This window comes from Syngnathoides biaculeatus, chromosome 5 (genome assembly GCF_019802595.1).
Source record: "Syngnathoides biaculeatus isolate LvHL_M chromosome 5, ASM1980259v1, whole genome shotgun sequence".
In the NCBI taxonomy this organism is placed as follows: Eukaryota; Metazoa; Chordata; class Actinopteri; order Syngnathiformes; family Syngnathidae; genus Syngnathoides; species Syngnathoides biaculeatus.
In genome coordinates this window covers 7,687,593-7,710,593 of record NC_084644.1, presented here as the reverse complement: position 1 = coordinate 7,710,593, position 23,001 = coordinate 7,687,593, and the positions used below count along the sequence as shown (strand labels likewise).

At 45.7% G+C, this 23,001-nt stretch overlaps 2 protein-coding genes across 10 annotated transcripts in view; one reads left to right on the top strand and one right to left on the bottom strand.

Annotated features, from left to right (window-relative positions):
* The window catches only part of si:ch211-197h24.6 (uncharacterized), a 10,459-nt gene extending 2,413 nt beyond the window's left edge, over positions 1 to 8,046 (bottom strand). The window contains exons 1-9 of one of the 8 annotated variants that reach the window (XM_061819208.1): positions 7,991 to 8,046; positions 6,541 to 6,632; positions 5,137 to 5,170; positions 2,980 to 3,051; positions 2,765 to 2,904; positions 878 to 1,003; positions 709 to 754; positions 554 to 619; positions 34 to 482 (exon numbers count right to left, since the gene is read on the bottom strand). In XM_061819208.1, the coding sequence (XP_061675192.1) occupies positions 34 to 482; positions 554 to 619; positions 709 to 754; positions 878 to 1,003; positions 2,765 to 2,904; positions 2,980 to 3,051; positions 5,137 to 5,170; positions 6,541 to 6,609 (1,002 nt within the window). In that variant the 5' untranslated portion in view covers positions 6,610 to 6,632; positions 7,991 to 8,046. Of the gene's footprint in view, positions 1 to 33; positions 483 to 553; positions 620 to 708; positions 755 to 877; positions 1,004 to 2,764; positions 2,905 to 2,979; positions 3,052 to 5,136; positions 5,171 to 6,540; positions 6,633 to 6,871; positions 7,041 to 7,648; positions 7,804 to 7,990 lie in introns of those variants that run through there. The other 7 variants (XM_061819207.1, XM_061819204.1, XM_061819205.1 and 4 more) reach the window with 7 other exon arrangements.
* On the top strand, positions 7,633 to 23,001 carry tex10 (testis expressed 10). 2 transcript variants are annotated; one of them, XM_061819183.1, is made up of 16 exons: positions 7,633 to 7,687; positions 8,266 to 8,477; positions 8,572 to 8,759; positions 8,833 to 9,159; positions 9,679 to 9,891; positions 10,626 to 10,878; positions 11,238 to 11,350; positions 11,724 to 11,971; positions 12,296 to 12,431; positions 14,128 to 14,297; positions 16,226 to 16,403; positions 18,224 to 18,446; positions 19,611 to 19,691; positions 20,883 to 21,070; positions 21,151 to 21,358; positions 22,686 to 23,001. In XM_061819183.1, exons 2-16 carry the CDS (start codon positions 8,295 to 8,297, stop codon positions 22,800 to 22,802), a joined length of 2,826 nt encoding a protein of 941 aa, XP_061675167.1. In that variant the 5' UTR covers positions 7,633 to 7,687; positions 8,266 to 8,294; the 3' UTR covers positions 22,803 to 23,001. The 2 variants fall into 2 exon arrangements, with proteins under 2 accessions (XP_061675167.1, XP_061675166.1); XM_061819182.1 differs by lacking the exon at positions 7,633 to 7,687 and adding an exon at positions 7,933 to 8,070.

Below are 23,001 nucleotides of genomic sequence, written 5' to 3'. Positions count from 1 at the left end.
AGAAGAATGTTTGGCATAAAATGAAGTATCTACCAAATAATGGAGCAGTGAGTCTGAATCACAGCCACTGTCTGATGGTGCTTTCATGGCTCTTGGCCTGTCAAATGGTTTCTTCACAGGTATGTCCAATAAACTGGTTCTCATCTGGGGGCCCCGGAACTGGTCAGGAAACATTCGACCAGAGCCAAAACGATCCCGTCCATTATTTGGGCTAAAATCATCCCCAGACCCACGTGGATATGGTCTTGGACTCATCTCGGGGTCTGAGAAATGCTCCTTGGGTGAAAAGCGCCCAAAGTTGGAGGACTCATAGTCATCCTGATATTTATCGGAATTGGAGTCTGAGAAACGACGATTGGATGCAAAGCGTTTGAAGTTGGGTGGCTCAAATTCATCTCGATATTCATCCGAAAAGTCATTGTAAGGACCGTCATCATTACGAGGAAACTCCTCATGACGCGACTGGTCACTGAACATCGAACCTAAGAAACGAGAGTAATGTTTGTGCAGATTTATTAAAGGACACACTAGGAAGCTACAGAACAAAATTTACCAAAGGTAGGTCCATTTGGTCCCATGCCGGTTCCTGACATAGGCAATGGCTTAGGTTGAGCAGAATCTGGGAACACAAAGTACTCAAGTGGCACCAAGGATCCCAGCAGGACACCTTTTACACACTGAAAACAACTTGATAGTAATGTTACTTACGGAGTCCTTTGAAAGCAGCTACTTTAAAGGGCTCTTTCATGAGCACCTAAAAGCATCACCAAAACAAATATGAAATTTGAACCCATCCAACTTATAACATCCAAAGTTAGATCTTACCAAGTTCTAGGGCTTTTGAAATATTTGATATAGTGACAAAAGTCAAACAGACCTTGACTTGTCCCCTGCCCTCTAACTGCTCCACTTCAGCCAAAGAATCTTTAATCATCTTCCTTACAGCAGGGTCTTTGATGGCATCTTCTTCCTCCCAATGGACTCTGTCAGGGTGGGCCTTTTTCTGCGATGAAATGTTTCAGAGTAAAAAAAAAAATAAGACTTGTGTCCTAATATATATTTGGAAAAGTGGTGTAGTCAGTAAATTTTATTCCCCAACTGATCACAGACGCCACCTCATCAACTTGTATGACGCCAGGACTGGAATGAGTTTTAATTTATGAGGATACTCTGCTCCAGATTCGACACGTCCAGTGTGTGTGAAAGTGAACGAAGGAAGCCTTATCGAAGAAGTGATTCTTTGTCAGGAGACATCTATGAACAGTGCTTTCCTGAGACTTGTGAATATGCAACCATATTTGCTCTTGACCATGGTCTATTCAAGGTGGTCGTGCTATTTGTTGGGAGGCAGTAGGCTATTCAAATTTGGAATGGATGTTGTAAGCGGGAGATGTCGCCAAGCCCCCTCCTATGCAGACGTGATTTGTCCATCTATAGGCGGAATTCCGTCTTTTTAAATTGCATTGATTAAAACAAATTGATATTCTCCGTTTTTCTGCAATATTCCGACCGTAACCCGTGCCAGAATCCACACTCGTTCAGGTTCCGAATTTGCAAGAGAGGTGGAAGATTAGATACACGTCTGAGTGGTCAAATGTTTTCCTCCTGACCAATGAAAACGCTTGTTGTATACAGAGGCAGATCCTGGGGCCATTTTCAGGTGAACACGATGACTGTGCTCAAGAGGAAAGATGGCTCTCGAGTGAAAGAAATTGAAAGATATGCCAAAAATAAGTTCTGATAGCATTGGATGGAACGAGGTATCGCCGATACAGTTGGAAAGAAGGAAATTACCACTCTTAAGCGACTTCATTCGCAAAATCGATCGACCTGATAAAGCGTTGTGCACGTGGGGTCAGGAGGTTTCAAGGCACTGGAAGTTCACGTGAAATGACAAAAAAAACGTCAAACAACTGAAAGCAACGAAAAGGAACTATTCCATAGCTGGTACAATAAGAGGTCAACCCAAGGCCAACAACCAACCCCGGTTGCAGACAGGGTAATCAATAACCAAGTGAGAGTTCAGAAGCAATTATGTCTGCAGAGCGGCTTTGTTTGACTGGCTATATGGCGTCGCGAACAACGATGACGTCACGCGCACGATGTCTATACCGCCATCTTTAAAATACGACTCAAGATCGCTGCCTTCTTGATTGATTTTGCAATATAAGAACACATTATCTGGTCATCTAGGTCCATTTCTTTTAAACAGGCACTGTCCCCCTGTCGGTATTGTTGCTTTGTAAAAACTGATACCGGAATTGACCATAAAATGCAGAAGAAAGTCACCAGTTATAGCAACAACTCTGACTTTGAGTAGAACTGCACCACATTTTCAAAACAACGTGCATTGGTGCTAACTGCAGTTAGCTAGCTGTAAGGTAGCAGGCGTTTGTTGATATTGGAGAATTGTTCACTGTCGCGCATCTCTGGCACTGCAAATCTCTTAAAATATTATATGAGCTGCATAATTTGTAACTCCAGCAAACAAGGACAAAATAATATTTTTCACATTCCCAATCGTGTGATTTAGTAAAGCCATGGAAGCACGCCGGCGGAAAAGTCATCTTAAACCCATGGGTGCAAACGTGGAGGGCCAGGTTTGATAGGTAATCCCCACAGTTTAGGCTCAAACTATTTTGTCTCTCACGCACTGGACATACAGGCCATGGAACTGTGGCCACAATTTCAAGAAATAGTTAAATATTGGCCGATTTTAATTTAGTGAATAACATGTTAACTCTTAAAAAGCCAAACTACTCACCAAGTATAGATAGTTGTGTTTCCAGCCTTTCACATGAGCGAGCATATCATGCTGTGAACGGCAAACCATGCAAAGCTTGCACTCATAGTGTGGTGGGATAGTCTGACTTGGGCTGCGATACTCCCACACATACTGGAGACCTGAAAACATGTAAATCGTTGACCACGCTGTGCATTTTGTCCAGCAGTCAAAGTGTATGCTTGAATCTTGCTTACCAAGGACTGGGATCCCATCCAGCTGTTTGCTGAGGGGTGGCACGGTCTGGAAAGATGTTCCTCTGATATATACTGGCGAAACACCGTGGTGAGTGTCAGACGAAATATTATAGGTGCACAATTCCAATATGAACAGAACATGATGCTTTGGAAGCTAAGATTCCTATCCAGTGGAACCCAGAGGACTGGAAATAGTGAAACCCCATGTATAATTTACACCCATGTAAATTGTTAACTGAAGAAAATAAATTGTAAAAAACCCAAAATTCTTGAATAAGGGGGAATAAACCACCAACCACTTATTGGGACCTCCTCTCAATTTCTACAATCCATTAAAGTACATCTTCTAAATGTGGCCTCCTCGCTTTGCTCCCTCGGATAACTCGGGGCAATTCATTTTCTTGATTCCCCCACTTCCGAACCAGTCATTGATGTCGAATTCGCGCACAGCTGCTCTATTACCATTTACAACCGCGTAATTTGTAGCTACAAATGTTTTGTAGTGTCCGACTGGAGGCGTGCCGGATTTTAGTGTAAATATTGTACGTACTATGTAACATTCTCCGATTGGTTTATCGCTGCCAGTGTTGGTATTACGTCCCCGTATCAGAAGAAAATGGTCCGACAGGCAATCACGCAGAGTACTTTACAAAGCCGGACAACATTTTTAGAGATTTTTTAACTCAATGTACACATAAGGTGCACCGGAATTAAAGGCTGTCGATTTTTTTTTTTTTTTTTTTTTTTAGAAAATTAAAGGCTTTTTTAAGTGCGTAAAATACAGTATGTGCCATGGCTCCGTAAAGATAGGAAATCACACTTCTAGTCATATTATTTATTCGACAGACACTAGCATGTTTACGCACAACAATTAGAGCTAGCTTGCTAGGCTATGTAACGATTTCTTGATAGCCTGCAAGCCGTATCGTATCAAAAGTGTGTTAACATAACTCAAGCAAGCCTTTCACGAATGTCCTACCCTGAAGACGACTAACACACATTATTTCCACCCATTTTCTTTTTATAACAGTCGGTGCAATCCATTGGTAAAAATGTCTTTGTTTTTGGGAGACAGACCCTTATAGAGAGCAGTGACAAAATTGGCACGTCAAAGCCATAACAGATGATCCGAACAGAGCAGCAATTTGAAATGCTTTCAATGGAGTAAGATCGGAGATGCAAGTGTTCAACTTTTTTAACCAGTCCAGGAATCTCACAAGACACCGGCTTAGTACCAGCTCTGCTACGGCTCTGGTACTACTTCCAAAGGTGGAAAATTGCACGGTTGACGTCATCCAGACCTCATGACCGCATCATTGCCGTTTACACTCAGCAATCCAAGAACGCAGGAAATTCCTGGTGTTTACAGGTAGTTTGACAAGGGCTGCTGTTATTGTTAATGATGTTAAGACTGATCTTGCACAATTAATTGCCAAACTCATGTAACAGTAGTCAGCCAGCTGCGTCCTGCCTGAGCCTCAAACCCACATGACCATCATCCTTCAGGTTGACAGTCGAGTGCGTTAACCAGCAGGCTGAAAGTCCGAACTGCTAACCCACAGGCTAGCGCTACTCTTAAGGCTTTCGAGGAGTGAGGTTTGACTAATATACTTTTTGCACAGCGTTATCTGGCATGTGTTACACTCACCCCTGGAATACCTCACTCACCAAAGGCCAGCCACCCAGATGACCACTGACCCTGGTTTGAATCTCAAGTTAGCTAACCAGCAGGCTAAAAGATGTGAGCTTCAACCCCCTGGCTAGCACGACACTTAAGACTCTAAGAGTGAGGTTTGGGTGATGTTGCAAATCCTGAGCTGGAATCTGTCGCACTTTAAAACCTTCTAGGTAGCTATTAGTTCTGAGTAAGGCAAAATGTTTTTAAAACAGCGTATCCGCTGTGCAAAACGTGCACAAGTTGCCTTCCTGTCTGCCTGAAAGAGGCAAAATTATGGTGTTCTGGCTCCCCCCGCCCCACCTGGAACAGCATATTGCTCTCCTTTGAACAAGTGCAAAGAATGGCACACAACAGCCCTAATCGCTGAGAGTACCAGAGAGCAGTAGTCAAGCCACAACCCATTATATGAAGCGGAGACAATAAAGTCTCACGCTTCAATTTTCTCAGCACAGGCGGTGTACCGTGGATGAAAGACTTACCTATGTCAGCAGAGGGCTGCGGGCGGTACTTGCCCTGTCAAGCGCAGGGAATAAGTCCACATGAAGGAGAGAGACATACAGTGATTAGTGATATGGCGACACTCAGGTGTGGACGGAACTCCTCTGTATACGATGTACACGCCACCATTTCCACAAAGCCCCTGCACCAGCAGTGTCATGGCTACAGGTGTGCAAACAACCACGAGTCGGTGTGACTTCTCATCACGTGAGAATGTGCATCTGGTGTCGTGCAAACACAGATATTCAATGAATGAGGAGTCAGGCCGGTGGCCAGATGAACTCGATAGAGGCACAAGACCTCACTCAATCCCACTTCCAAACATGTCAAAGGAACAAAAAAAATTAGCAAATTTTCACTTTATTTTCATTTGAACACTTTTGACTTCATCTTCCTTGGATGCATGCATTTGTATTCTATTGTGCTTGTGCTCAATTGGGTCGCATATCCCAGCTGACTGTCGGCTAGCTCCACCTTGTGGTTGCCAGTCAATTAAAAATGTAAGTAAGTTTCTTTCGGCGGCTTGTCCTGTTTGGGGTCGCCACAGCGTGACATCTCAGATGAACCCACGTATGTATTTGGCACAGTTTTTACACGCAAAAACTCTTGGGGAGCGGAGTCCCCAACGGGATACGAACTCACGACCCCTGGTTTAAAAACCAAACCAATGCTCTAACCACTGAGCTACTTGGCTACCAGGTCGCCAGTCAATTACAGGGGATACAAACCCATGGTAGCACAAAGAGAACATTCAAACTCCATGCAGGAGGGTCTGGGTCAAGGTAGAAACTTGAAGCAGAGAGCCCAACCAACCACCAGACAAATGTTCTGCCTTGTTTGGGATGTTCACATCTGAATGCAGAAATGCAAACAAACGGATTAGAGGTAAAAAGCACCAGTAAAATAAGGTGGCTTTCTGTATTCATCTAGAATTCCACATTTGGAATCATGTCTAATTAAAAAAAAAAAAACAGTTCTAAGGTAGGATGTAATCTATAAGAACTGCTAGTATATTTTATTTTTACCATTAGAAGATTACAGTGAATGCATCATAAAGGCTATTGTGAATTTTATTCCACTCAAGTGGAAAATACAAATGCTGTGATGTTCCAAACATCAGGAAATCCTCTATCATCATGTAGGTTATGATGATTTCATCATCCAGCCTAACCATGCACCAGACTCAGTGAATGAGGCGTTGCATGAAAATTATAAGCGAGGGCATGGTGATTGAGGTTCGCAGTGTGAAGGGGTGGGTGATAATGCACTCACAACTACTTGAAATGTAAACTAAATGCAAGGGATTTCTCCAGCAGAGCAGCCATCATTTTTTGGGGAAATAATTTCCAAAAAAACATATGCAGCTTTTGTCACTCAACCCTTACCTTTCCAGATTTATTCTTTGCTTTCCAGTTCGACCCTGTGTTCGGGTTGTTTGAAGAGTTGAAATTCATTTCGTCGTTTTTTATTCACCGATCTGACGTTCAAAACAAAGAAGAATAAAGTCACACCAGGGCAGCCATCTTAGGTTCAGATAAACGTCGTCAAAATACAATTCGGTCGTCCATTAAAGGGGGAAAAATCGTTTTCGTTGTTTCATACATGGCTTCGTTTCGGGCCTAGTCAGCCATTTTAGAAAAGCGTTTACGTTTTGAAGAAACGACGCAGATTGACTCCATTAATCAAACAATTTCGGCAAAAAAAAAAAAACCTTACAGGAGACCAACATTTACCTGCGATGTCTGTAATGAAAGTTCCTCCAACCGTGTGTCACTGATCCAAATGGTCGCAATAAGACACAATGCAGCACAGATATGGACAAAATACTAGATAGGCCAGCGTACTCGAGCATATCGGCTAAAGTGGCAAGCCTACGAAACGGCCACGTTGGTAGGGGCAATTTACCCGTCAAATACAATGCATTTATCCATCCATACATTTTTCTGAGCCGCTTATCCTCACCATTTAAATTAAAAATTAATCACAACTCGCGCATTAACTGATTTGCATGTGGGGTTACTTTTTGTTAATCTTAAAGGGTGTGCTAACAGTAAAAAAACATGAACTGTTAAGATTGTCATCAATTCCCTCGTTGTGATTGTACTGCGCTCTGTGGAGGTTTTTATGTAGTACAATGTACAGCCATCCATAACATTTCATTTTTCATACCGCCAAAACACACTTCGCGCCCACAAGCTTTAAAGTCACTCTAAGCATGCATCTTAAACACGTGCGCCTTTAAATTTACCATTATTCAATACCTACGATGTGCGGGACTCATAATGCCTGTTCCAAAATACACAGTCTTGATGGAATCTAGGTAAAATAATCCCAAATCAATGAGCAAAAACACTTAATTTCCATATATAAATATTGATTACGTTAATTTTTTTTTTCATGCGTCCAGGAGTCTATTCAAATTTTATTCAAAGACCAAGTTAAATATCCAAGGCATTTACGAAGACGACTATGCAATGTGTTGGTCATACTCACCGCGGCACACCGTTAGGCTTTCCACGACCCAGAACTGTGGTATATATCAGATACTTAAATATTTTTTGGTCCGATATATCCCCAATATGTCCATACAAATCGCTTTAGTTTAGCATTAAAGTATTTTTACACCTGCTTTCTCAACGTGTAAAACGAGGCATGACGCGTATTCACCTTTAATCCTCTAAGCTCCGCCGCTGTGTGCGTTCGAACAGACGAAAGGACAAAAGGGACGCTGGCGGGATGAAATCAAACATACCTTTGTTCCATCTGAAAAACTGATTCGTGATACTGTAGAACCAAAAATATTAAGTTATGAAAAAATAAGAGTATTCTCTGTACCTTTTCGTCACTTCCAAACATCAAAGGGGCTTTATTGCAGTGTAAACCTTTAGCACGTGGCACCAAGACTTTTCACTGAGGTAGGTCGCTTAGTAAACATTGAGACTGATGCTAATGCTGTTAGCTTGCAAATGGTCGTGCGCAGCAGATGGTGCTCCATGGCTAAAAGAAATGAGTCCTTTTCATCATCTGATTTCAACATAGTTTTCGCATTTTTGCAATGCGTATTATCATATAAACGTGTTCCCATCCTCTGCGTGTGCCTTTCGATCCAGTTCGAAGGCTTCCTTTCGGGTCGCTGAAAATGAAAGCCAAGAAGAGGAAGAGGCAAGATGACTTCCAAAAGGTGAAGTTAAAAGTGGGAAAGAAGAAGCCGAGAGCAGACAACGCCACCGACGCGAGCTTCCGCTCAAAGGGGATTTATCTCCCTGACCAGCTGAAGACAGACGTCAGTGGTCCCACCACCAATAGGCAGCTGGGCATCAATGTAAGTGTTCATTTTTTCAGGTGTAAACAATCAGCAGTGCATCCTTTTTATTTGACAGCGTTTTGTGTGCATTTATCTCCCCCTTTTAAACCAGGACCTGTTGTCCCAGCTCCACCATTACAATGGCAGCGTGAAACACGGCGCCCTGTTGGGTTTGAGGGAGCTCCTGGCTATGAATCCTTCGCTGCTAGAGCAGCATTTGTCACGTTTGCTCTCCGAGGTGGCGGCCGTGTTCACAGACAAGGACGCCAACGTTCGGCTGGCGGCCACGCGACTGCTCAGGTGAGCTGAGCGGAAAATATCACGGCGCCGTTTGTCCCGTTCTCCGCTAACGGTGGGGTGAACCGATCCGCAGGTACATTGCCCAGTCCGTGCCCGCGGAACGGGTCGCTCCCTTTTTCCCCCTCCTCAGCGCCCACCTTTGTTGCGCCATGACTCACATTGAGTTGAGCATCCAAGAAGATGCCATGAAGATTCTGGACGTACTGCTGGAACACTACCCGGCCCTGCTGGCCGCGCGGCCCGCCGTGCTCCTCACCAACTTCCTGGAGTTGATCTCTCACAGGCAGAGCGACGGAGGCGCTAAAAAGGACCAGGAGGCCAAGGGACGGACGTGGGCGCTCTCGGTCCACCTCAACAGGACCGTGACCAGCCAGCAGTGGCGTCTCTCTGTGCTCCTCAGGTACTCCTCAATGTCAAAACACAATGCAATACTTTTGTTTTTGGTCCCATGATCTGAAATCAAACGTAGAAGACTTTAAAAAAAAAAAAAATTAACAGGTGAGGCAAATCAAAACGCTATGATTTTGATTTATACTTTGCTGCTAATGTTATTTGGTGGCATCTGAGCTTATTTCTCTAATCATGTCAACGTGGTGAATGTTGAAGCTTTCTTTTTTTTTCCTTTAAGGTCGGGGTCGGGAACCTTTTAGGTCATAGGTGTCAAAGTCAAGGCCCGGGGGCCAGATCTGGCCCACCACGTGATTTTACATGGCCCGCGAAGCCAATTCTAGAGTGTCAATTTCCATGATTCGTGTAAAAATCTGGACCCAAATTTCAAATTGTCATATATCGTCAGTGATAAAGTTGAGATATCACAACCATTCTTGTGTTACCAAACGTGAATAGTTGATAAACACATTGCCCTTGATTGCTGATTCCAAAACTAGTTCATAATCAATCGACGTCCTTTTTGTTTCAGACTGGGGCGCTTTCTTCAGGCAGTAGTCGAGGAAAGGCCGGTGGAGGAAGGTGACATGTCTGTCCCATCCGACGGAGCGTTTGGTTCGAGTGGCGAGAGCAGGATTACGCCTGTGAACGTCACCTGGGGAAAGCTCGAGAACGGCAAGATTGGAATCAAGGTGTACGAGCACTCCGGGAGCAAACCGAGTCCACATTCGACATTTAAACTCCGGTATGATAGCACCGCTCTTATCTTTTTTTTTTTTTTTTTTCTGGTGTACGAGGAAATTTCAAAACTGACTTCTTTTTCGTGTTTTGTAAATGGGTGCCCACTAGATTACTTCTTGTATTCTTAGCTTTGCATGTTGTTCTTGCACGTTCCAAGCGCATGGATGAAGGACGTTAATTTGAATTTATGTGCTTGTGGTCACTTTCATACTGAAATTGGAATTTCCTCTTCATCATTTGCTTTTCTATGGGACATCTGAAAGTGTGAGTGAGTGAGTGAGTGAGTGAGTGAGTGAGTGAGTGAGAGTCTGTCTGTCTGTCGATAGATCCGTCTAGCAATCGATCCACCCGTCTGTCTGTCGATTGATCGATCCACCCGTCTGTCGGTCGATCCACCTGTCTGTCGATCAATCTATCTATCTATCCACCCACCCACCCTCCCAAGTCTGTCTCTCCGTCTATCTATCGATCGATCTGTCCACTCATCTATCTCTATCTCTCTCTTTTTCTGTATCCTTTCATCTATCTATCTATCTATCTATCTATCTATCTATCTATCTATCTATCTATCTATCTATCTATCTATCTATCTATCTATCTATCTATCTATCTATCTATCTATCTATCTATCTATCTATCTATCTATCTATCTATCTATCTTTTTATGTATCCATCCATCCATCCAATCTATATCAGGCCCTACCATATGTGCGCTGTGTGTTGTCGTCGTTTCCACAGACCGGATTCCGATCACCCAGGCGAAGTATGCGACAGTCTGGACTCGGCGGAGGCCGTCCAGAGCTTTGCGTCCACCCTGGTCCCGCTTTTGCTGGAGGTGTGGGTGGAGGCCAACACCAGCGACTCCCCCTGGAGCGGTTCCGAGAGCGGACACCTGCTGAGGCCGGAGGCCATGTCCGTCATGTTCCAAGTCTTGTCTATACTGCAGCTTCTGCGAAAGCTGGCACCGCGGCAGGAGCATCAAGATGCGCTGGTGAGATTAGAGAAAGCACAAGTACAGTGATTCCTCGTCCGTGTGGGTGTGTGTGGGTGGGTGGGTGGTGGTGGTGGGGGGGGGGGGAGTTAGGCTCCGAATCTGTGACGTGGTGGCCTTGTTTATCCATTTAATTATATTAGTACATATTTGAAAGCTGTATAAATCTCCCCAGTCCAATGCTTATAAATCTTTCACATACTCTTATTTAACCTCTGCCGTACTCAAAAATATTCCCATATTATGCATGTAAAATTCTTTAATTCTTTTTTCTACATGCGTTTTAAAGACGATGGCGATTTTGAATGTACTACATAACTAAAAAAGTCATGCACTGAATGCATGTATTTGTTTTCTAGGATGCGTGGTTCCGCAAAGAATATTTAGGAGATTTCAAGCAGTACTTCATGAAAAACTTCCCGTACAGTCTTCATGACACACCCAAACATAAAAAGAAAGTTAATAACAAAAGGTAAGTCTTATTTTCTTGTTTATTTTTGCAACTTGGATTGTTCTGGTTAAATGTTTCGCATTTTATACAAATTTTTTTTTTATCACAGTTTGTATTAGGAATCCGATGGTTATAGTTACATTCCATCAATGGTCATAATAATTTAGAAACAACTGGAAATAGAGGAAACACTTGTGGAATCTCTTAAAAATGCAGATTATGACTTGAAATCCATTGCAGCGGTGTAGAAAGCCCAAATCATAAAACGGCTATTTTGCAAATACCTCTGGACCTAGCTGTACGCACGCAGTATGTTTATTAATATGTAATTAAGGGCTAAATAAATCACAAGTGCACGTGTTGTATTCGCTCGGCCTCACTGTCTCTCCCGCAGGAGCAAGCAGGCCGCGGCCGTCCCCGACGTGACGGTGGACCCTCTGGCGCTGAACATCGCGCTCTGCCAGGCGATGGTGTCGCTGAGCCAGCGGCAGCGGGCCGGCCGAGAGGCGGACGGAGACTGGCTGACGCCCCTCAGGACGTTCGTGCGTGACACGCTCGGCGGGGAAGTGAAGCTCAGCTACAGGCAGCTTCACATGCTGCTCGGGACCGTGTGGAAGATGGTGCTGACACAAAAAAGCAAAAGTGAGCGTTCAGAAAGCGGGGAATGTCGCTAGGGGGTTGGGGGGGACTTCGTGTGGCGATTAACACACAAGGTTGCATGCTTAGATTTACACGTAGCCTTCAATTTAAAGAAAATGTATCGCTGAATTTGTATATTACTCTTTCTGTTCAACTTATTAACGGAGGGGCCGATAACAGAAAATCGACATAAAACAGTTGTTCCTATCGGAGTAAATGTAATTTAAATACTGTATGCCTTTTTGATGAATTATAAATAGAATCCATTGAGCAATGTGTGACCCAATTGAAATCTAATAGTAGTGATGTCCGTATGATGTGTTGCAGCAGTGACAGAAGATCTGCTGGCGGCGGTGTACTCGTACTACCAGCAGAGGCACCTGACGCTACAGAGCAGATCCCTGCTGCTGTCTTTCTACAGTAAGATTTACCTGCAGGAGCAGGGACAGTCGCATATCACCAGGTAAGCGCAAAGTATACAACAAAAGCACGTTGGATGGAAATATGGATTTTAGTTTTGAAATGCGACCGACCACAATAGGCCCCCCACACACCCGGTGCTTTAAATGATTGGAGTGATGTCTAACAGATTAATATCAGGCATACTGGTAATAGCATAGTTTACAGTTGGTTGCACGGTGGCTCAGCTGGAAAGCGTTGGCGTCACAGTTCTGAGGTCCCGGGTTCAATCCCGGCCATGCATGTGTGGTTTTTGCATGTTCTCTGCGTGCCTGCGTGGGTTTCCTCCGGGCACTCCGGCTTCCTCCCACATCTCAAAAAACATGCAACATTAATTGGACACTCTAAAATTGCCCTTAGGTGTACATACGTACACATATGTTATCGAGCGGTCTGCACGTTTGCCGGTATGGTGAAAGTCTGTCTCAATGTCCCCTGCGATTGGCTAGCAACCAGTTCAGGGTGCACCCCGCCTCCTGTCCGTTGACAGCTGGGATAGGCTCCAAGTGCTCCCCTTGACCCTTGTGAGGATAAGCGGCTAAGAAAATGAATGGATAGATGGTTTACAGTTTCAGCTGCCGTAGGAGTTAAATGCTGACTTGGTATCCAGACTCACCACAAATTTAAGCACCACAGTGTTTCTGCAGTGGTTTTTAATTAATTAAATTTTAGAGTGATATGCATATTTGTTTACAATTTTCAAGTTCCCAGGACTTTGAATAAAAGCGCTTTGATCTTGTTTGGTCAAGAGAGACTAGTCAGAAGAATTACACTACACTTAACATCCGTTTGGAACACTTATGGACGTCATGCGTTTTAAAAAAAAAAAAAAAAAATCTAATTGCCGCGGCGACAAGGGGCCGGAGCTTGGGTGTAGCGCAGGGCCAGTTGCTACCTCTTCCCAAACAGAGTAGTCCGGAAAGAAAAGTAAGGACAACGTACAATTAAATTTAGTCAGTGTGCAGATCCGCGCATGGGGTGCATACAGCGAATGAATGCATTGCCACATGAATAGTCTGCCTTGCCAACTTCAGAGGTTATTGTTATTATTATTCAAAGCTAATGCTGGTCATTTTGTAAGATAACACTGCAGCTCTGCTTACCTCTTGAGTGTGACATAAAACATCCATCCATCCGTTTTCTTATCCGCTTACCTTCACGAGGGTCACAGGAGTGCTGGAGCCTATCCCAGCTGTCAACGGCCAGGAGGCGAGGTACACCCTGGACTGGTTGCCAGCCAACCGCAGGGCACACGGAGACAGACAATAGTCGCACTCACGATCAAACCTAGAAGCAATTTAGAGTGTCCAAATAATGTTGCATGTTTTTGGGACGTGGGAGGAAACCGGAGTGCCCGGAGAAAACCCACGCAGGCACGGGGAGAACATGCAAAATCCACACAGGCGGGGCTGGGTTTGAACCCGGGTCCTCAGAACTGTGAGACCAACGCTTTCCAGCTGATCACCATGCCGCCCATAAAACTCAATTTAAAAAAAAACACAGTGACAAGAGTTAAATAAATAACAATTGTCTGATTTCTGAACCATTCGAATCCGGGTTCCAACTCACCGAGGACCCGACTGAAGACAAGCACGATAGAAAACGGAGGGATGGATGTTAAAAGTAGATGAACATGATCATGTTCATGTCCTCAGACACAACACTCATGATATAAACCTTTATTTCTATCTCTGTTGAAGGAGCAAAGTGCTCTCCCGGTGGCTGGCGTTTCTTCCTGTGCAGTTGTCCCAGCTGGGTCACCGCAACCCCGCTCTGTCCGCACTGCTCATCCAGTCCATCCAGGCCGCTGCTTCCCGAGGCAACAAAGACCTGCTCAGCAGTCTGCAGACGCACGCCTGCAAGATCTACGGTACTCGGGTTAAGAAAACAATTTCTAGAATTCCCATTAGGGTCGCGGGTGAGCTGCAGCCTAACCCAGGTGTCTTTTTACAGACTAAAAGACAAAACATAATCATATTTACGCCTACAGAATATGAATGATGATTGGATTTGTTTGTGTTATGACAAAAAATTCTGGACAGCAGGGATGAAAGTACAGTGAACCTCCATGTACTTTTTTTTTTGGGCTGGATTTTATTCTCCGCCATTCACTGAGTAGTTCACTTATTTGCTGTTTTTGTGCTCAGGCCAAAGCGCCATTGAGTTGTTGGCACATCCTCTGCTGCCATCTGGTGGCTTACACAGACAATTACCGTAATTCCCGTCCTACAGATTGCACCTGGTTATAAGCCTCACCCAGTACATTGGTGAAGGAAATACTATTTGGTACATACATACGCCGCAGCTGTGTAAAAAGCGCAAGTACCCATATTGAAACATGAGCTATTTATAAAGAAAGACGGTATGCAGAAAGAGTTTAATGCTAGCGTGGCGCTGACAAACGTGGCGCTAATGCAGGGGTCATCAACCTTTTTGAGGCTTAGGGCTACTTCATGAGAACTGATTGTACGAAGGGCTACATGACTTGTTTGCAGCAAACGTCAGTCATAGTTCATTATACATACATAAAATATTTTCGTTTTAATTTTTTTGTATGATGTGTCATTACAGGTATTTTAAAAATTCAAATAACATAAGTAAGCAAGTCAGATTCAAAATGTAAAGCTGTGGTATTTTTAGAACATGCCTCGCGGGGGCCTTAAATTGTCCTTGCGGGGTACCATGCGCCCGCGGGCACCGCGTTGGTGACCCCTGCGCTAATGCTAGCATGGCGCTAATGCTAGCACGGTGCTGACAGGTGCTGACAAAAAAAAAAAAAAACTTACTGGTAAAAATCACTGAGACATGCTAGTAACACAGCAGCAACACACTAGCACAGAGCTAACTCTAGCGCACCACTAACATGGCCGGTAAAAGTCACTTCCTCGGCACGTGTATTCCGATCTCACTCTTACCTCTTCCGCTCGAGTGCCCCCCTTGCGGGCGTTAGAAAAAAATGCACAAATTAGCTGCATCACCGCATAAACCGCAGTGTTGAAAGCGTGTGGAAAAAAAGTTGTGGCTTGTAGGCCGGAAATTACGGTGCAAAACCTCTCATTGTGGATTTTCACTTTTCATTTTTGGGGCAAATTACATCTACAGGAAGTAAAAATGGGAGTAAGGTATGCTATTAGGCTTTTCTCTTTGTAGGTAAAAGTTTTCCTCTATACCAAACTGCCTAAAAATACCTTTATGAAGCTTTTTGTGTGCACAGAAAAGCGCCTTCCCCAATTTCTTTTCCCACAGTCAAACAATTTTCCTCTTGTGTTTGATGAATAATTACTCAAGAGTGAAGCAACCAGGGAATCCAGTCGAACCCCTGACTGGTGACGCAAAAGCTCTCCCGAACCCAAATTTATGACGCCGCGGTTGCTGCAGGGGGCACCAGAGCACGCCGTAGCTCACAGGCAAAGATGCAGTCGGAATTATTACAAGCCACAAAGTCTAAACAGCAGAACAGTCTCAGATAGTCTGATTATTGGGTGACAAAGAAGCAGGAGGAGGAGGAGGCGGGGCGGGGGTGGTTAAGAGTTCTGATCGGAACTGCTGGCGAATTCACCATCATCACAAGAGTCCTTTTGTCTGCGGGCTTCTGACATCAGCAAGTGCGTCAACGAAAGAGAGACCCGGCGCGCACACGTATGCGCAATGTCACATTATCAGGGTGTCCAAGGCTGTCACCGCCAAAAACTAGTTTTTCCCTCTTCTTGGTATCAGAACAATTGTCCGTACGGCGCCGCGCGTGATGCACTTCACTGACCGTCAGCGTGACGTTTGCATTTGTTTGTGCCTCCGAAGATCCAGACGAAGGTGTTGCGGTTCTTCTGCCGTCAGAGTGCCAGCAGCAAATGGTGCAGCTGCTCTACTTCCTCCCCAAGATGTCCCGCGCTCTCCTGGCCAACCTGAGCTTCTGCTGCAGCACCGGTCGGATCTCGGCCGGCCTCGCCGCCTCACTCGTTCGGATCATACACCTGAGGTCAGCTCGGAATCGGGAGCGTATGGCCCGTGACACGTAACGCACCGTATAAAAAGCCACATGAGGGGGGGGGGGGGGATTCATTTGAAAAGAGTTGGGACAAGTGTAGAAGAAATCACAGATTTGAGTATTTGTATTCAAGTGGGACACAGTAACGCCACCCAGAGAGCATCAGGACAAATTGTGTGGCAAAAATGTTATTTTTCAGTCTGTACGGTTGTAACTTGCGAATGTGTTGTAAGAAGATCAGGAAAACAAATGAATTACGCATGGTCCTTAACCTTAAAATGTTCTGTCATATGTCTGGACCACCTCAGGAACCAGATAAAGGACCTTGATTGGCACTTGAAATTGCACATTGCTCCCATTAGAGGGCAGCAGCGCACCGTGCCGCTTCCACAATCTGCACGCTGTTGCGCAGCAGACGGCTTTCAGTGGGTCAGCATTTCCACATTTGCAGAGGAGAAATAGCCTCGTTCCGGACGGGATGTATAAGTAGAAACACAAAGGGCTCATTTTCCCGGGGAGCCTCGGAGCACTTTTGGCTTTCGTCTTTCAACGCATTGGCTTGTGGGCTGTCTCGCATCTGATATCTCTTCAACTTCGCCCCGGGGGGGGGATGATTTCATAAACCAACGGTCTGAGCTGTTCGTTCTTTAATGTTCAAAACTGAGCAGAACACGATAAAGCGATAACGAGAGTCTGTAAAGTATTATCCAACCATCTTTTAAAGCACTTGTCCTCAGTCGGGGTTTGGGTTGAGCGACACGCCAGGCTACACCCTGGACTTGTCACCTGCAAATTGCAGGGCCCACATAGACAAATAACTGGGGAGAGGAAGTGGTACGGCTTGACGCGGGACGAGGCTGTGATCAAGACCGGCCGCCAGTATCTTATCGGCAACGCTCGTCGTGAAATTAGTCGCAGCTGTGATAGCGGAAAACGGCATTGCTATCTGTTTGCATTAGATTTGGTGTTTATAATAACGACGACGTTCCGATTTCCGGCTGCATTTCGTCGTTATTTTCACTCTGATGTTAACATTTTAGAGAAGCATTCTGTTTACTACAGCATAGTTATAACTTATAGGCATACGTACGCATACGTTATCGGGCGGTCTGCACGTTTGTCAACATGGCGAAAAGATGAAGATCGCGCCAGAGAAATTGATTAAAAAAAAAAACACGGCGTAAAAAACTGTTTCAGATGGGCACGGCTTGATTAAAAAGTGGAACCGTGCAGATGGGAACGAAAACGGGATCGTGTCTGACCGAACACGCACAAAAGTGGACGTTCCCGGCAAAGTGCTGTGCGCTCTGTGTTCCGATAGGAGCAAAAAATATCCAAACCAGGATGTAAATTTCTCAAATATTATATAATTGACAACTGTTAATACGATTAGGCCTATCTGTAGCACATAAACAAATTCCTTGTGTACTTATTTCTGAAGTATAACTTGTAAGTGGAGTAGCTGATTTGATATAAATTTCACTCAGTGTACGTTTTTCTGTCTGAAGTTTGGCAAAATTATTTTGGTTGTTTGGACTCATATTTTAAGTTTACAAAATATTATGATTGCCCTGTATTTACACGGTTCGAAGTAGCCAGAGGTCACCATTTAACAGTGTGTTTTATGAAAAATGTTCATGCCCGAAGGGGGGCACACCCCAAGCACGCGTTGCCGAAGGCAGACATTTTCAGCCAGAGTACCCGGCGAAGATCCCAACACCACCGCAGGGAGAACTTGCAAACTCCACCAACTGAGATTCAAAGCGGACCCGCTTGCATTTGAAGTCACGGCCCTACTCCCGTTTCTCCAGGTCATCTTTGAGCGGGTGGTCAGTGGGGAGCCAGGAAGCGGCCGTACAGGACGTGGACTACATCAGCTTCCTGTTCTCCACCCTGACGGGCTTCTCGTGCGACCAGCTCGCGTCCCTGCAGGAGGACGGCGACGCCAGAGCGCTGCCCCCCTCCCCGCTGTCGCCCCTGAAACTTCACCGCACGCCGCTGGACCACTTCGCGCACCACTGGGACGTCGTGGAGGTGGGCCTCACACGCGCGCGTTTCCGAACATTACGTTCAGAATTAAAGTTTGAGAACAGACTGGAAAAAAAAAAAAAAAAAAAAGTTGATATTCTCAACAGACGTGGTCAAAGCCTTAAGACTCGTCTCGGGGCTGGACAAGCTCGGTCGAGCTTTATCGCAGCGTCTCCCGCTGAGATGGGGGGGTAAGTGGGGGGGGGCTTATCACGGCGTGCAGGTTGGAGATGCGTGGCTAACGGCCACTGCGGATATGTACAAGCGCTAATGAGAGCTGGTGGCGTGATGGAAATGTGACATTTCCGCAACTGAAATTACAGTTAACGTAGCCGTGCCCCGGGGCAGGTCTGAGAGTATCGGCGGGTGGGGGTGGGTAAGGGGGGTTTGAGACGCCATCTAATCACTAATTCAGCGCCTCAATTAAGGCCTCAGATCATGCCTCTCTCATTTGGCTGTCTGAGTCAATCACAGCCAAGTGGAGCCAAAGAGGAAGGGGGGGGGGCAGCATTCAGGGACGCACCGCGGCGGTGGAGCTGCGACTAATGAGGCGGGATTGTTTTTAACGACAGAACATCAACAGGTGCGCCGCTATGACACGCTCGCTCGCTCGGAATGTGATAAAATGGAAAATTCAATTATTTGGTTAAAAATAAAATTGGGGGGGGGGGGGGGGGTGATGGAGATTATTGGACACGGCTTGTTTTTGTTGTTGTTCCAGTACAAAGTGAACCGAAAAATGTTACCTTGTTCTAAACAGCGATATCTCAGCATATACGGGGTGCATGTTTAATTCCTTTCCGGTGTGACGGTCTGAGCGCTCCCCCGTGCTGAAAAGTCCCTTTGTGATGAATGCGCACGCGGTACTAACAGGGGAACGCTGGGTACGTAGCAGACGCTTATTGGGGAATCCCGCTCCTCTTCTTCTACATAGAGGGAGCTAACATACATTATCTCCTAAACCTAACCTTAAAATAAAAGTTCATTAAAAAGACACACACATACGTGCGTTCGCTGTGTTCGTCTTTCTGAGATGTTCAAGCACGGATGGGGATGTTTCAGACTGGCTAGAAGTTTACAAAACGTAATCACAAGGAGAGTTTTCAGGATCGGGAGCGCTCAGACCATCACACATCGGCACTGTTAACATTTGCTGTCGTCCATTTTCAGGAGGTGTGCCAGCGTCTGGAAACTCTCGGAGCGAGAGCTCAGTGCTTCGACATCTTCCAAAACGGCATCTTCGAATACATGGTGAGGAAAAAGTGACTCGACCGAACGCCGCTGCGCATTTCAGCCGCGTCGCGCAGTCCGCGGGCTTCCAAAAGTACTTTTTCACGAGTTGCTGGCCGTCTGCGATGAAATCCCCCCCTCCGGGACATTTCGAGTTGACAGCGCAGAAAATGCACAAATTGCGTTGATTCAGTTAAGTGGTTGGAGCCGTAACGTTTCGGAAAATAGGCAAACGCCATCATTGTTTTGGAAAGTGTTTGCCCCGTGTCGTGTTTTGATGGAACACAAAGATAATCAGTCTGCTTTTATGGAGGACCGCAGAAATCCGATATTTACTGTTGACGGGTGGAAATTTCCAGGATTTGAGTAAACAATCATTCTCAACAATTAATCGATTGTCAAAAAAAGTTAATAACCTACGCCTCACCACTTGGACTTTTTGCAGTGTCAGTGCAAAATCGTTTATCCGATGAATTGATAGGATAATCGTAAGAATACCGTAATTTCCGGCCTACAACCCGCGACTTTTTTCACACGCTTTCAACCCTGCGGTTTATGCGGTGATGTGGCTAATTTGTGCATTTTGTATAACGGCCGCAAGGGGGCACTCGAACGGAAAACCTAAGAGCGAGACCTGTGGAATATATGTGCCGAGGAAGTGACTTTTACCGGTCCGACCCTGTTAGCGGTGCGCTAGCGTGTTACTGCCGTGTCTCAGTGATTTTTACCGGTATGTTTTTTTTTTTTTTTTTAAATCAGCCCTGTTAGCTGAGGCTAGCGGGGCACACGGAGTTAGCGTTAGCGTGGTGGCGCTAGCGTTGAGCTTTCTGTGTACCGTTCATTCTTTGTAAATATCTCCTGTTTCAATGTGGGCACTTGCGGCTTTTACACAGCTGCGGCGTATGTATGTACCAAATGGTATTTCCTTTACAAACGTACTTGGTGAGGCTTATAACCAGGTGCGCTCTCTAGGCCATGAATTACGGTACTCAGTCCCAAGCTACACCTTTAACTCCTTAAATTCCACACAAATATCTGCAGAAAATAAAAAGTGATTAAAAGAGCCAACGTTGTCAGACCTCAAATAATGCGCTAAATAAATAAATGGGGTTTAGGTCTGGGGATTGGGTTTAATGGACCTATCTGAATGGCTGAGGAGCATTAAACTTGTTTCGCTTGATCGAAGTAATTTGGGACCTGCGTGCGTTTCAGACCAAGCTGAGAGTGGTGCCCGACAGCATGGCGGCCGGCCTCCTCAGCGCCGTTTCCAGGCTGACGGACCCGTCCCTTTTGCCCCTCGAGCCCGTCTTGCGCTTGCTGTCCCGCTGCTGCCTCAGCCTTCTGACCGCGCTCGTCACTCAGCAGCAGGAGGCGGCGCCGGCGCGTGACCAGCACAAAAGGTCCTTTGCCTTACAAGCATATCGCTCGCCCTTTTGTTATTATTATTTTTTTTAATAACACGTTTACGTACGAATCACAGGGAGGCTATTTGGGGCGCGTGCGTGGCGGCGCTGAGCACAGTCCCCCGCCTGCTGAGGATGCTCCTGCAGCTGCGCGTGGCGGATCTGAGCCAGGCGGAGCTGCCCCAGCTGGGGCAGATGTTGTCCATGCTGATGCAGCACACGCCGCTGCACAACCAGCTTATGGCCAACGCGGGGCTGCTGCAAGAACTCATCCAACATCTCACGGTAAAACGACAAAATGATCGATCCGAAGAAAGAAAGAGGAAAAACTAAACCTAAATTAGTTATTTCACGGGAGGCGCGGTGGATCAGCTGGTAAACCGTTGGCGTCACAGCTCTGAAGATGCGGGTACAAATCCCAGCCCCGGCTGTGTGGAGTTTGCATCTTCTCCCCGTGCCTGTGTGGGTTTTCTCCGGGGACTCCGGTTTCCTCCCACATCCCAAAAACATCCAACATTAGTTGGACGCTCTAAATTGTCCCGAGGCGCGATTGTGAGCGTGGTCGTTTGTCTCGATGTGCCCTGCGATTGGCTGGCGACCGGTTCAGGGCGTACCCTGTCTCCTGCCCGATGACAGCTGGGATAGGCTCCACCACTCCCCGTGATCCTTGTGAGGATAAGCGGCAAGGAAAATGGATGGATGGATTTCATTTAGTAATAAATGGCCTACATATCTACAACCTACATTATCGTGGAAAAAGAAGGGAAAAAAAAAACACATGCTTACAAAGTCATTGTCACGAAGAACCCAGGCGCCTGCCTCACAGTTCTGAGGACCCGGGTTCGATCCCGGCCCCGCCTGTGTAGACGACTTAGCATGTTCTCCCCGTGCCTGCGTGGATTTTTTTCTGGGCACGCTGGTTTCCTCCCACGTCCCAAAAACGTTAAATGGAGACTCTAAATTGCCCGTATGTGTGAACATGAGTGGGTTGTCTCTATGTGCCCCGCGATTGGCCGGCAACCAGTTCAGGGTGTACCCCGCCTCCTGCCCGTTGACAGCTGGGATAGGTTCCAGCACTCCCCGTGACCCTCGTGAGGATAATTGGCAAAGAAAATGAATGGATGGATGGAACCCAAGTGAAACGTAGCTCCTCGCAGGCATACTAAAATGTGATGTATCATTTAAGCAATACTTCTTTGACACCAATTAATGCTTTCCTATTAGCTTTAGTGCCATTTTATGTAATCTGTTGAATTATTTTTTGTTCTGTTTTGCTCTAACAAACTTTGTATCGGTGATTATTTTTGGGAACTACGCCGTTGAGGTAATTTTATAAACAAATAGTAGTCTGCTACCAGGTAATTAGCGAGTAATTTGGAGATGTCAGCGTTCCGGATAGACAAACACTTTAGTCATCATGTTCGTCATAATTTGATTACCATCCGAAACAGGCACATCATTAATTGGTACACTGTGCTCGCTTTGTTTAATCAAGAAAAATAGGAATTTAAACGAATCCTCTCAAAACGAACACAGGATTGTTTATCTTATTTTGTCTCTTATTTCCGTGTGGTCGACGCACGCGTGTGACAAGCGCGTATTTGTGTTGCAGAGGTACTCGCGCAGCGCGACAAGGGAGCAGTGGCTGACCGACCTGCTCTACTGCTACAGCGTCACCGTGGCCCACGGCACCTCGTCTCACCGTGGAAATGTTCGAGACGTGTACTGACGGACGCACGCACACGATAAAACTGACGCGGGTTCACTGTGACACCCAAAAACACTTCCAGACCTCAACAGTGACTGCTTTGTATTCACCATTTAGCAGGAAACTCGGTTCGTGTTTTTTTTTCTTTTGTCCTCATGTTAGGGGGGAAACTTGATAAAAAAAATTAAACACTTTCACATGAGTTTGGGTCCATTTTGAC

Excerpts from the sequence above, each read along its gene's own strand:
- tex10 (XM_061819183.1), top strand. The coding sequence starts at position 8,295 with ATGAAAGCCAAGAAGAGGAAGAGGCAAGATGACTTCCAAAAGGTGAAG. Across the intron at positions 10,879-11,237 it reads AGGAGCATCAAGATGCGCTG|GATGCGTGGTTCCGCAAAGA; the intron begins GTGAGATTAGAG and ends TTTGTTTTCTAG. Across the intron at positions 21,071-21,150 it reads GCGCGTGACCAGCACAAAAG|GGAGGCTATTTGGGGCGCGT; the intron begins GTCCTTTGCCTT and ends TACGAATCACAG.